Source organism: Sturnus vulgaris, chromosome 2 (assembly GCF_052056855.1).
Source record: "Sturnus vulgaris isolate bStuVul1 chromosome 2, bStuVul1.hap1, whole genome shotgun sequence".
Taxonomy (NCBI): domain Eukaryota; kingdom Metazoa; phylum Chordata; class Aves; order Passeriformes; family Sturnidae; genus Sturnus; species Sturnus vulgaris.
This window is the reverse complement of record NC_142244.1, coordinates 52,234,965-52,248,217: the sequence shown is the minus strand read 5'-3', so window position 1 is coordinate 52,248,217 and position 13,253 is coordinate 52,234,965. Positions and strand designations below refer to the sequence as shown.

At 36.5% G+C, this 13,253-nt stretch overlaps 1 protein-coding gene across 6 annotated transcripts in view; it reads right to left on the bottom strand.

Annotated features, from left to right (window-relative positions):
- FRY (FRY microtubule binding protein) overlaps window positions 1-13,253 on the bottom strand; it is a 219,990-nt gene that overhangs the window by 24,680 nt on the left and 182,057 nt on the right. For 5 of the 6 annotated variants that reach the window (XM_088159551.1, XM_088159552.1, XM_088159549.1 and 2 more), the window contains 5 exons: window positions 9,531-9,671; window positions 8,678-8,857; window positions 7,821-7,982; window positions 6,905-6,979; window positions 5,681-5,851 (listed from right to left, as the gene is read on the bottom strand). In XM_088159551.1, the coding sequence (XP_088015677.1) occupies window positions 5,681-5,851; window positions 6,905-6,979; window positions 7,821-7,982; window positions 8,678-8,857; window positions 9,531-9,671 (729 nt within the window). Of the gene's footprint in view, window positions 1-3; window positions 3,611-5,680; window positions 5,852-6,904; window positions 6,980-7,820; window positions 7,983-8,677; window positions 8,858-9,530; window positions 9,672-13,253 lie in introns of those variants that run through there. The other variant, XM_088159553.1, reaches the window with a different exon arrangement.

The following is a 13,253-nucleotide window of genomic DNA, read 5'->3' as shown; positions in this document are numbered from 1 at the left end:
GTCAGCTTGCTTGATATAAAACCAATCATATGCTAACAACCGATCAAAGTTAGCTCCAGAAATATTTTTATGTAAAAGTATAGTAAAAACTTGAAATAAGCATTATCTTGCTTGTTCACCTGGAGATAAGAGCAGAAGCATGGAAATGGCAGTTAAATGAACACTCAGTCTTTTCGTTATTAGATATTTTTCATGCATTTGCTAATTTAAGAATTTGTTTTTGTAAGTCCACATATACACACTCCTCGATACCAGTAGAGCAGTGACACGCAAACAAAAAGTTGGAAAGCAATTTTTAAAGATTTTTTCATGATGTTTAAAAGTATTAGAAGCACAGTTCATACCAATGGTTCAATTGCAAAAGTTATGTTAAAGATTTTAGATTCTTTGCTTTATATACATAACCATAACGGTGACTAGATTTGAACAAACCTCTGTTTTACACAAAAAATGTAACATCTTAAGCAGCACATCTTTTAAACTTTTATTCTAGGCCCATATTGTTTATTTTTTATTCTACTTGAATTATTTGAAACTATATTTTTGGAATAGCCTGATAAGCATTGCCTCTGATCTCACATTATGAAAAGGTCACAGTCAAATGGACCAAACAATTTATATTTATCAGACTTTCAGTTCCGATCCCACACACAATTACATAAAGCTGAGTGCATTAAGCAATTTGTGTAACTGTTTGTTAGGCTGGTGAACTGATAAAAAGAGCACTTTATTTCTTTCATGTATGAAAATGACAATTAGCTTCCCACCATTTTTCCATTTATTTACTTTATATATTTTCCAGTGGACTGTATGCATTTTCCCTGACTGCAATAATCTCTCGCTCCCTTCCTAAGTCTAGCCAGGCTCCTCTATGGCAAATGCAGGCAGGACCACATCCACAACTGCTCCTGCCATGGACCTCCAGAGGCAAAAGGGGCCTTACACAGCAAGAAAGGTCTCCCCAGAAGAATTCAGATGCAGTTTTGGGTACTTTAGCTAGGTGAAAGCCCTCAATCCTGCATTAACATGGGAAGGAAATTTACAGAGAAAAATGTTTCCTCTTAAGGTTCAGGGCTTCCTGTTTTAAATAAGACTCTCTAAGTTGCAATGCTCTTTAACAAGCTAGTCAATTGGTGAAAATTCAAGCTGACAGTGATATTTTAAATATTAATTAAAAAAAAATAGTTCTGCCTAGAAAATAATATTACTATCAAATAAAAAATAATATTGCTACCAAATAACTGATTGTGATTATTTCCTGGGTTTATGCAGATCAAAATTATGTGCAGTCACTGAGAAAAATGTCTCAGTTCAGTAAGGTCCCTTAAACAGGGTTGTGATTTTAAACACTTGAGTGATGCCCTTTTGGAACTACTCAGACATTTACTGAATGGGGACCAAACTGCATGAAGTGCCATGAATTAAATTGCAATCTTACCTCCTTAACAATCAGCAAAATTGCACAAATTGTTCTTATTTTGCATGATTACCATTTAATGAAATGGACGGTGGAACTTGAATAGGAGGGAAAGTTCAGTTTCATGACATTAACCTCACTGTTTCATGAATAAATATGATGAAAATAGAAAAAAATATTTTTAAGGAAAAAGACAACCCTTGCAATTCAAAAGAACATTTAAAACTAAGAAATGCACTATAATGAACAGAAAATGAAGATGAAATTTTTATGAAGCCTGGCACATTATTGAAAGAACTCTGTTTTTTCATCCTGGGACCGGTATCATATGGTAGTTTTGTGTGGAAAGAGAACAGAACATATCTGACTTAAGAAGTCAGGCCTCTTTAAGTCTTAAAAATGACTGTTCAGTTCCAAGCTATTTATTTTAACAAATTCTTTGGTTGTCCATCCTCCCCCTCAAAGGCTGGAGGACACAGGCAGCAATGAGACATCCTCCGCAAACACATCAATTACTGAACTAACAAATGACAAAAATGACATAAATAAGCAAGCAAGCAAGCAAAGATGACTGTCATCACACCCTTATCCTCATGATGCCTAGTAAAGCCATCAGTAAATTTGGCAGCCCATGTCTATGGGAATATTTCCTATTGCAGTTTTATTCTGCAAGCGTTAAAGAAGGAAGCCAGCAAAAAGAAGAAAAATAAAAGGGACACTTCCAGGGCATGCAGTTAGACGGGGTAGTGAATTAAAAGTGAAGGAAAAGGGTAAAAGAGATGAAACACTATAACTCAAATACCCATAGCATTTGGATTTGCATAAGTTTGCTACAGGGGCACCCAGAGCTGTATCAAGCTTCAACAAGAGGTCATCAGGTCTATGAAGATGGAGTTGTTTTTGTAGTCTATTTAGCAATCTTTCTTTCATAGTTAAGAAGAAAGAGTGAAGATGTATTTGAGAGGCTGTTCATCTTTATCTACAGCAGAAGCAAAGCCATTGCCCATCTGAAAAGCCACCAGTAATAAACATCAATTCAGAGGAAAACAGTCATGTTATAGGTGTGTCTGGTGAGCAGGTATCACACAGAACTTCCTACAGTCACCATCCTCTGGTAAAGGAGCAGATGTGCCCTTGTGGCTGCTTCAAACTTTACAACAGCCCATGGGAAAGGAGAGACAGACAAGAAGGTAATCCTGTGTGGGGGACAGCAGTAAAGCTCCTCCACAGAGGCAGTAAGAATCATGCAAAACCTCTTTCACACAAGTTTTCATCCTTACTGTGTTGACAAAATATGCTAAGTTCATGGAAACACTCAAATATTGTGTGGTATAGGCAGAAATATTGTGGAACTACATTTAAGGCACTGTTTCCATATGGATGTATCTCTTACAGCATAGGCATTTTAAGACAAAGATTTCTGGGGGTTGTGTTTGTATAATAACTGATGTACAAACCATCAAAAACAGTTATGCAAAATTCTGTGGTTGCTTGTTGTTTATACAACTCATTAAAATCTCTACCATTTCAGTTCTCTCTATACATTGACAAACTTAAAATTTAGATCCCAAACTGGCAATGACTGATAATGTCTTTTCAGCTTTCCTCACAGGGTAAATGAGTCCAGCAAAGTTGGTAGGACCATACAGCTGTATTAAATTAGGCTGTAGAAATTATTTATTCAATCAAATTCAGTTTGACAGCAATAATGTAATCTGTCTTAAGAAGTCTCAGACATCAGCTTTAGCAAGATATGAATAGGAGACAGTATGGCACAATAGAAAAGGTAGAAATTATACATTATTTTCCCCTACAAACAAATGGCCCAAACTCAATAAATAATGAAGTTTCTACACATTATCCATGCACAAAGATACCACAAGGAGAAAGGGCTCAGTTTGAAAAACACTGATACTATAATGAAGATATATTAAAATTTGTGAAGACTGTTGAACATGTCAAAAACAAACAAAATGAAGCAGAATTTTTGAAAAATACCTCAAAAATATTTCTAATACAAGTAAAAAAATGAAACACCTGTCAAAATGCAAGCATACACACACACAACCTACGCACACACTGAAGGGGGGAGGCAACAGCAAAACTATGATGTTATTCTACAATATAAATTTGCAAGAAGGCATAACATATGCTGGCACATCTGAGTTCAAGTAGCATTCTTACCTGAAGTTCCTGGGGAGCAGATATAACAGATAGAAAAACAAATAGAAAGAATCTATGTAAAATCACTGCATTAAAGACATCATAGACAAACATTTGCCTACAATTTTAACAAATATTATCACAGAAACTTCAATGCTACCTTTCAAATCTGAAAATAACTATGTCTTGCTTTCACATCTTTAGGAAACTTCAAACAAGTATATCTTGTGTCTGGGGCTGATCCAAGCATCAGTGGCCTGTTAAAACTATATGCACTCTTTTGGACTGATGTTGCTCTTGCTAGCTTAAGTTTTCTAACATTGTTTTTTTCATTTTTATGAATATACAACACTCAGATATGATGTAAATGTTACAGTTTCAACTCAGTCATTAGAGAAGGAGCCTTTTCCACCAGGTCTGAATTTGTTTTTGGAACAGTAGTGAGTCTGAATTAAACTTTGGAACGCAATCCAGGTCAATTTAAAAACCACTAAGTGAAACTCAACATTTTAAATTTTACTTCACATAAAACTAGAGAAGCTTGGTATCTGTTTCATGACCAACTTAAGACTGGATACCAATTAGTTTAGGCCTCAGTCTTGAAGTTGGCCACATGTATAAAAAAGTCATTGCAGAGTCCCAGTCCATGAAAGCAAATTTATTTTAAAAGGAATTGTTCTACACAATTATATATACTCTCTATATGGTTTTAACTGGTGAAGAGAAAGAAATTCCTGAATTTTGGTGCACAAAAAAATATCAAGTGATCTTCAGTCAAAATTGCAGTCCTACACCCTTGTAATATCTTGAAAGCATTTAAGACACAGAAATTACTCCAGCCAGCATATTTTTGCCAAACAACCTGGCATTATCGTTTTATCATTCATCCTTGTTTGGAACCTTGAAGCTCCTTCAATATTTGTCTAATGTATTTTCAACCATTGCTGCCAACTACCCTTTCAGGCTTTTTTTCTCCTTTGCAAAGTCATAGGCAGCTGTGAGCCAAGATTACTAATTTTGATACAGAAATTCCTGACTTGGAAAAATAAGGACTTTGGGACATTTTTTTCCCCATTCCTTCATCCTTTCTCTTCAATGGAAAAAAAAATTCAGATGTACATGAGTTCACATCTGAGTGTTCTGTTTACCTTAAAATTATTTAATTACTGTAATACAAATAGGTAGAAAAATGAATACTTCTTCCTGTACACATGTTCTTCTCAGGGCTAAGAGTGATGACTGAGAGAATTTATGTTAAAAACAAGTCCATATTATGACAAGTTATTAAACTCTAGGTTTGCTGAACATCTGAGTCTTAAGTCCTTCAAAAGAACTAACAATTTCTAAACTTTTAAACAGCAACTAAATTGTTAGACTTGTTTGGCAACAGATATTAATTTTTGGTCTTTTCTGATCAAATAGAAAGAAATACTCCAAGTTTGATATTAGCAAGGTTAAACGGTGTAGCCCCCAAAAATTTATCAGTTCTTCAAACTATTCCCTTCAGCAGTTTGAGCTCAAGGTGAGCTGACAGGCTCCACCTGTCAAGACTTGATCTGGGTGCTCAGGATTTTGTGTGGCTCCTGCATGAAATGATGAAATCACAGACACCTGAGCAGAGTGGAAGGTACATCTCCAAGTGATTTCATCGGCAGTTGCAGGAATAACAGCAGCCGGAAGGCCTGAATTAATGTTCCAGAGGGTTCCTTATGAACCATCAGATTGGAACAATTTCATTTTATACGTTTTTAATTAGGAAATACATACATTTTCTTAACAATTTAGATATTTGTAAACCGTATGTAAAATAAGTTCACTTAAAAGTAAATTTACCAAAGAGTTACTAGAACAGAGGCTTTATTTTCCACTACCAGTTTTGCAGTGTTTCCTAAAGTAGATTGAGAAAGGAAGGGTGTGGTAGTCTTTTTACTGTTACGCTACTGAAATGAACACTAAGTGAAGATCATAAATAATCTGAACTTAAAAGTACGTTTATAGTTACACAGTTAAAGTCTTATGTTACAGGAAGAGAAGTGTTTAGCAGAAGGAGTATAAAAGTGTTTTAATATAAAAAGCTGTTTCAAAGAAAATATACTGTACCTCCCCATCTTCCAGCTCAACATCTAGGAAATCAAAGTCCCTAAAGACTCTGAATTGTTGTTCACTGTTTGAATCATCCATGTTCTCCTGCTCCCTTGTTCCGTCTTCTGAGGAGACCAAGCTCGTCTGGTGCTCAATCAGATCCAAATCACCACAGGAAGAAAAAATCACCTACAGTTCAAAGGATTTCTTTTGTTACAAACTGTTCCCTCTGGTTGTTTCTTCCTAAAAGCTGTAATTGGTTATTCAGAAGACTGTATTTCCAGTACACACCTAATTCCTTCACTGAGTATTTTTAGAACACTCTTTATTATTTATGTTGGACAGGTGCCTTCAGATTAAACTTGTACAAAGAAACAACTTCATACTGTGGGAACACATCCAAGAATATTACAGCTACCGCCTAATGGCTGCAGACTGATGTTGCCTGGATGTTTGTATACATATATAGAAACAAAATTCAGAGAACTTAGCAGAGAAAATACTGTCAAGGGGATGATATAGTCAGTTAATTTTAAAAAACCCTCCAGTTAAAAAGTCGTTAAAAATATGTCAAGATTAGAAAATACAACAAGCAGTAATTTCTTCTTTCCTACTGAGTTACTATCTGCAATTTAAATAGCAAAAATTAAACACTTTCCATCTTGCAGAAACAAAGGATCTATTCTCCATAATACAAGTGAAATATACCATGTTCAAAAACATTCAGAAATTTTTCTTTTTTCTATAGAAAATATTTAATAAATATTTCAAGAGCTTCCCACCCTGGGTGATCAATCATTCTTTTCCTGGCACCAGATAACACTAATTTTTAAAGAGTAACATCAGAACAAGTGCCTAATGGAAAAATCAGACCCACACACCCTTTCCCTTCCCATTTTATTTCTGTAATTTAATTTTTTTACTTTATAAAGGTTCTGGATTGGTAATAGAGAAGTCATTACTCTCCACCCACTGAGAGGGCATAAATAAAACCTACAGCATCACAGATTCTCACAGGAAAACCACACATAGCTCTCAAAGTGAATCTTCTTTAAGTGAAAGGGCCATTCACTCCCTGGTCCATATGCTGAGAAACACAGCCTGGGCCAGTACAAAGGATAATGAACAGTAGTGACTTCAAAACTATGCAAATCTGGTCAGCAACTCTGGGAAACACAGTTCTTCTCTTTCAATGCTTAGGACACGATGAAACAAAAAACTGGTCAATACAAGGCTACTTACTGAAGGGTTTTTACTCAGCCCAACTTCCTGACCACACAGGGAAAGGACATGCACCAGCTTTTCCTTTGTCCTTTTCTAGAAAACAAGATTTTTATCAAGTGAGCATGTTTTTAACCACCCCATTCTTCCTGTGGCTAGAAACATACATTAGCAATTTTTAATTAGGAGGAACCAACCAAAGAATTAGTCATCAAATGCTCAAAGGATTGCTTTCAGAGCAATTATATATCAAGGAACATAAAAATCGCTGTTAATGATTTTGCTGTTTATTATATTTAAATTAGCCTGTAAATTCCATTGAGTATATTAAGGAAACATTGTATCATCTGCATCACTTCAAAAAGACAGTTCAGAAGCCTAAAATTAAGCACATGCAATTTTTTTTTTTTTTTAAGAATTTGGGCCTGAGTCACTGCTATATAACCTGCTATATCAAAAAAGAGAAAAGAGCAAAAAATAAGTTTATACTGCATGGCTTTATTTTAACTGGCAGACAACCAAAATCATTAAGGTAATCAAATCTCACTTCTAGGAAAATTGTTCTTTTTATTGAATTTCCCAAGAAAACAACGTTAGAAGTTGCACAAGCTATCTACCTACTCCCCTTGCTAATATCTGAATATCTAATATCACCTGTTGTGTTTGCTTAAATCTGACCTAGACTTAAGAGGCCTTAAAGAGATGTATTTCCTGCAAGTTGAAAGAAAAACAGCTTTGGGATAGAAGATGGACATAACTAGGTCCATTTTTGAGTCCAAGAAAGACACTCAGCACACAGGGTCAGATGTGCTGCCACTGCTCCAGGCAGGCAGGAGCACTGCACAGGGCACAGAGGGCACAAGCCTTTAAGGACCCGAGCATGTGTTAATTCACCTGCTCTGACTGCAACTCGCTAATGAATAGTGGGGCTACCTACCTGAGAGTACTGGGGTCTCTTCCAGCTCACAGGAACAAGGACATTGGAGTTAGATCCTGATGAGGTTGAAGAAGTGCTTCTGGTGACAGCCATAGCCCTGGGTTTACCGTCCCGCCCAGAAGAACTCTGCAGCTCGTCATACCGTCTCCCAATAATTGGAGTCTTAAACACAGAGAAATTATTCAGTAGCACCCTGCCTCAGGATGGACTTAGAAGAGCCATATTGCCTCAGTTGGAGGAAAAGATTATTTTGAAGATCATATACAGGGATAAAAGAAGGAGTGCAACAAATTTCACATCACTTGGTATGTTTCTTATTTTCCACTGTGAATATCTGAGTAGTAACTGCCATATTTAGTAGCCAGAGCTTATGTTCACGGATAGATAATACTCAAAGCAACTGCCACACAAGTTCCTGACATAAGAACCAGCACAAAGCCATGAAAGCTTACGAAGTTAATTCCAAATCTGCACTTCTTGCATATTTTTAATTTTTTTTCCTAAGACTGCTGAACATTTTGACCCTTTTCCAACAGGTATTGAAATGCCTTCTTGGATTGACAATAGGATGCTCATCATTTTCCAGAACTGTACTGACAGGAAAGCAAACAGTACCATATTCCTTTTTATGCCTGTATTTCCTTTTAACCTCAATAGCTCACTATTATCTATATGAAATAATCTATAATGTTGCAAACAATTCTTCAGCTTCCTAACAATAAAGTGAGTTGCCCATTAAAGTCACTGGACCATTCAGTTCTATAAAGTTACAAGGGTTTGCAGGATAATGACTGCTGTAAGAGAGTCCAATCGTAAGTCAGAATTAAGGTGTTAAGTAGCAAAACTACAAAAAATACCTCTGAAATATCAAAATGAAACTCCAAAGTCTTCCCTGGTAGCTCCTTGGAGGCACTGTTCCACACTCGATGTATTTCCATTTTTGAAAGATCACTATGTTGATAGGAAGGTAGAACTAAACTGGCAGAACGTGAAACTACCAATTTCAGGATATTCAAGGCTTCTCTCCAGTGAATGCTCTAGAAATAATATATTTACTCAGCAAACATAAAGCGAGATTCACATACAATCAAGATTATTTACATTTTGTAAATACAGTTGTATATTTTACCACATAATTAAAATGTAGAATTGGAATACCCATATTCTTTGTCTCTTTTGGCCAGTGACAAGGTGTGTAATTGCAAAATAATTTCAACCAAGAAACCAGACTTGCCTAAGACCAAGACTTGCCTAAGGTGTCACTATTAGGGAACTGGCTCATAAGCTGGGAAATCTGTGGACAAAGCCAACTTGGCAGAGGATTTAAAATCTCCTACCTGAATGTCTTAATCAGTATTAGTAAATATAAGAGCCATAGCAGAATCCCCATTTAATAAAAAAAGGCACAGGTTTTTACCTCTGTGAATTCCTAGTACTCCCATGTATTTTTCACTTGTCAAGATTTAGGTACAGAGGTGTCTGAAGAGAAGTGCTTATGCCACATCTCCCTTGTGCTAATAATTAAAGAATGGTCACTCAGGCTCTGAGTGGTATTAAGGCTGCTCAGAGGTAAGAAATGGTAATTGTACCACACCAGACACTTGCAGCCCTCCCTGCTAATCTAGTCTTAAATTCTTACATAGAAAATCAACTTAGGATAGTAAATGCTGCTAAGTTCCTATATTAATATAAAAACAATATGGTATTTACCTGTACATATTTTTCAATGGTTTTTAGCACTTCCATGTTAAACTGTTTCACAGGAATAGCTGACAGGTCCATATAACTAAGAAGACTGTAGATCATCTGTAAGAGGGACTGCTGCATACTAGGAAGGCCCTTTTCTAGTAGCTGTTGAAAGAAAAGTGAATATAACAATATTTTGAGACATTTCTTCTTAAGTAAAAAGCTTCTAGTTTCACAAACAGCAAACTCTTCATCTCTCGTCACTCATTGATTTTGCAATGCCATTTTACAATAATTTCACAACTGATGATGATATAGGCATGAAGTAAAAAAGAGCTTAAGCTGGGAGCCAAATGCCAGCCTATGTTTTATTTTATATGTGCCTGCCCTAACTTATCCAGAAAACACATTCAGCAGTTGAGTAAACTGGTAGGCAAAATTTACACTATAACTGGGTAAGCACATCCAATAAAAACAGGGGAGGATCTTTTTATGCCTACATTTGCTGGAAGTCAGTGAGAAAAAAGAAAACTTGCTGAAGAAACAAAACTACTACTATTCAGACATCAGTAAATATTTATCAAATATATTTCATTGCCAGTGCTCACTGGCTGTAAGTGCCAAAGAAACATTTTCTGTTTAGGAGGAGGTGGAGTCCCTGGGCTCTCTTACTGTAGAGAGTAATACAAAGAAGGGCTTGATCTGAATCCTGGAATTTTCAGACACCTGAGTGTAGATCCTGGAATACCACGATGAACCTTGGAAATGCAACTGTGCTCATACATATGCATGACAGTAATTCCAGAGGCATATGGACAGCCATAATTTGTTTGTATATGTGTGAAATATCTCAGCTGAAAATTTCCTGGCAGGCAGCATGTTCTTTCACTGGTGACAGGCACTGCCCCACCCCACAAGTTTCAGAGGCAATCAAACGTTTTTGCTGGAGGTTATCAGAGCCTCAATACTAGACACCATCCTCCCAATTCAGGCTGGCAAAAAAGTTCTAACACTGGCTATTAGTATTAGCGTTATTGGATTCTAGAAAAAAATTGCTTATAAAAACTCTAAGCTACATCCTGCCTTCCATCAGAGAAAAATTTCAATTCTTATCCAAGTAGACTTTAGTAATTTTTTATGTATCTTTCTAAGGATATAGAAGGATAGGGTTTCTCCTTTTATTGAATGAGAATGTTTCATGCCAGTGCAAATGGAACCTATTTACCCAATAATATCTTCTGATTTCTTTCATCAGAAAAAGTGAGTAGCAATTAGTGATTCATAAAACAAAGCAAGCAAATTCCATTAACAGCACAATAAAGGGAATTCATTGTACTTATCCATTCCTTTACAAATAGACAGGAAGAATTTTTAAATTAAAGGTACTATATGGCAACCTGCTTCAGCCCTTAGACTCCTTCAGTCCCTCAGATACCTTTACTGGGAGAGAAAATGTGCTTAGCAATTTTTCTTCAAAATGGGGTTACAGAGAGGTTTTTTTGCCTTCTATTAGGATCATGCAATGGAAAGTTTGACTCCTTGTTTGCAAATAGTTTATGGGATTCAGCACATCAGCGAGTATGCCATTTCAGTATAGAATTAGAAGAAAGTATCTGAATGACAGAAAGAAGTGTTTTGTTCTCTGACAGAGGCTACTGCATCAGACAATCTCTTTTGGGATAGGAAAAGAAATTCTAGGGAAATAACGGGAATTTTGTCTCGACTGCTCTTTAGAAAGCTGCTGTAGGAACCTTATCTCTGAAAGTTTGTAATTTCCATTACAGTTTGTATAAATTTGTTGTCAAAAGAATTTGCTGACTGAACCAGCTCTTGGCCCTGAAACCTGACATATTTATTTGTAGACTGTGTCAGTTTTCACTTGCTCAGATGAATATATGTGGCAGTTAGTAGTTCAAATGTGTTCTTAAATACATAACGAATTTGCAATAAGAAAGAATATTTCTGCTTAAAAAAAGAATAGCAACCTTAACATGCCTTTAGTGCAATATGAATTCTGTTGCTGCCAGAAGTAACAAAAATAGCAGCAAGATGGAGTTGTGGTAACACATCATTTGGATAAGAGAATTCCAGGACAAAGAGTTTCCACTGTATTTGTAAAAAGAAATACAACTATTCCCAGAATTTAATTTTTTTTTTTTACTCTTGTACATATCACCTGCTTTGAAGAACTGTGGATTCCTCTCTTGTTCTGTGTGGTAATTATTGGGGTCTTATCTGGGCTCAGGAATCTACATTGCATTAGCAACATTTGCCCCCTTCCTGAAGCAAGAACTAAGCCAGAACTATGTGGAAAGAAGCCTTCTCTTTCAAGGGCTGCCTGGGGTGCTACCACAGGAGACAGTTCCCTTTGCCCCTCCCAATCTAGCAGGGGGTGTGAAGAGATACTGGGCTCTGAGACAATGCCATGCAGTCAAACAAATGTTCTGAGGAAATAAAGAGGGTATTTCAAAAGCCATGTCTGATAGACAAGCCATTACTCGGGTTAATGCCTTATCCAGGGTGTGCTTCCCCTTGCAATACAGATGGTTTAGTTTCTACTGATTCTTTGGTTTTGAAAAGGTTATAAATGCATCTGTTTTTATCACAAGCAATCCTCCATCTAACAAGGAGGAGGTGGAAAAATCTACCATAAGCATATTACTATGCACTATGGATTCTTGTCCCTTCTTGTCTATTAATAGCATTAGCTACTTAAGTTCGAGCATGACCCTGGACTTAATGACTCACCAGTCACCATGCCAATTCAGATATGCTCCTAGGATGAATGTGCTGTCATGATGAAAGTTTAAATTTTAAATATTAATTTGCAAAAATCTAGCATAATACCAAAGTAAGCTTTCAGTAATATGTTTGTATGCTGATCTGATTTTGGTTGTGGAGGTCAAGAGTTCTATTGCACAACTGAATAGTGATTTTTCCTCATCTGTAGACTGAGATCTCCCAGTAGTTTTCTAGAATAAATTACAATTTTTCATGAATGGAGCATATGTAAAACTAAGTAAGGAGCACTACTTGTCACTGTAAGATTTGGATAATAACAGAACTCAAATGTTTTATTTTGTGCTAGAATCATACCCCTTGGTGACAAGCAATGACCTGCCATTGAATAAGTTAAATTCAAAATTTAATCTGAATGGCAATAATTGAAACTTCTACCTTGTCCTGAGAGCATTTGTTTTTATAGTCTTGATTTTGTGGTACAGCGTCTCCTTCTGATGCTACACCTGTGTTTGGAAGGGTCACTGTTGCAATTCAATTTCCTTTGTTATTCTTAAGCCCTGCCTGTCTCACAATTTCCCTCTGTCCCAAGCGCTGGGGACTGAACCAGGGTTGTTAAAGCTCGAGGCTGTGTATGGCTTTAACATTCAAGTGCAGGTTGCCCAGTGGGGCTATTAACCTATTTGGCTTTACCAATTGACAGTATATCCCACAGCTGGTTTATAGGAGACAGGGGCACATTGTTTATCCTGGCTTGGGGATTAACTAAGAAGAAAAGAGGAAACATTCTGAAAGCTGGGAAAAAAAAATTCAAGCCCACAGCAAGCTGAATAAGATGGTTTCTTGTCTTTTGCTACACCACCAGACTGGCAGCTACTCTATGCCCATATAAATATTCTCCAGACATGACTCAACAGAGCTGTACTCAATGTAAATATAGAGAAAGGAAGTCAGTGCTTACAACTCTGTCATCCTGCTGCTGGTGGTGCTATGTGAGGAATGTGTCTT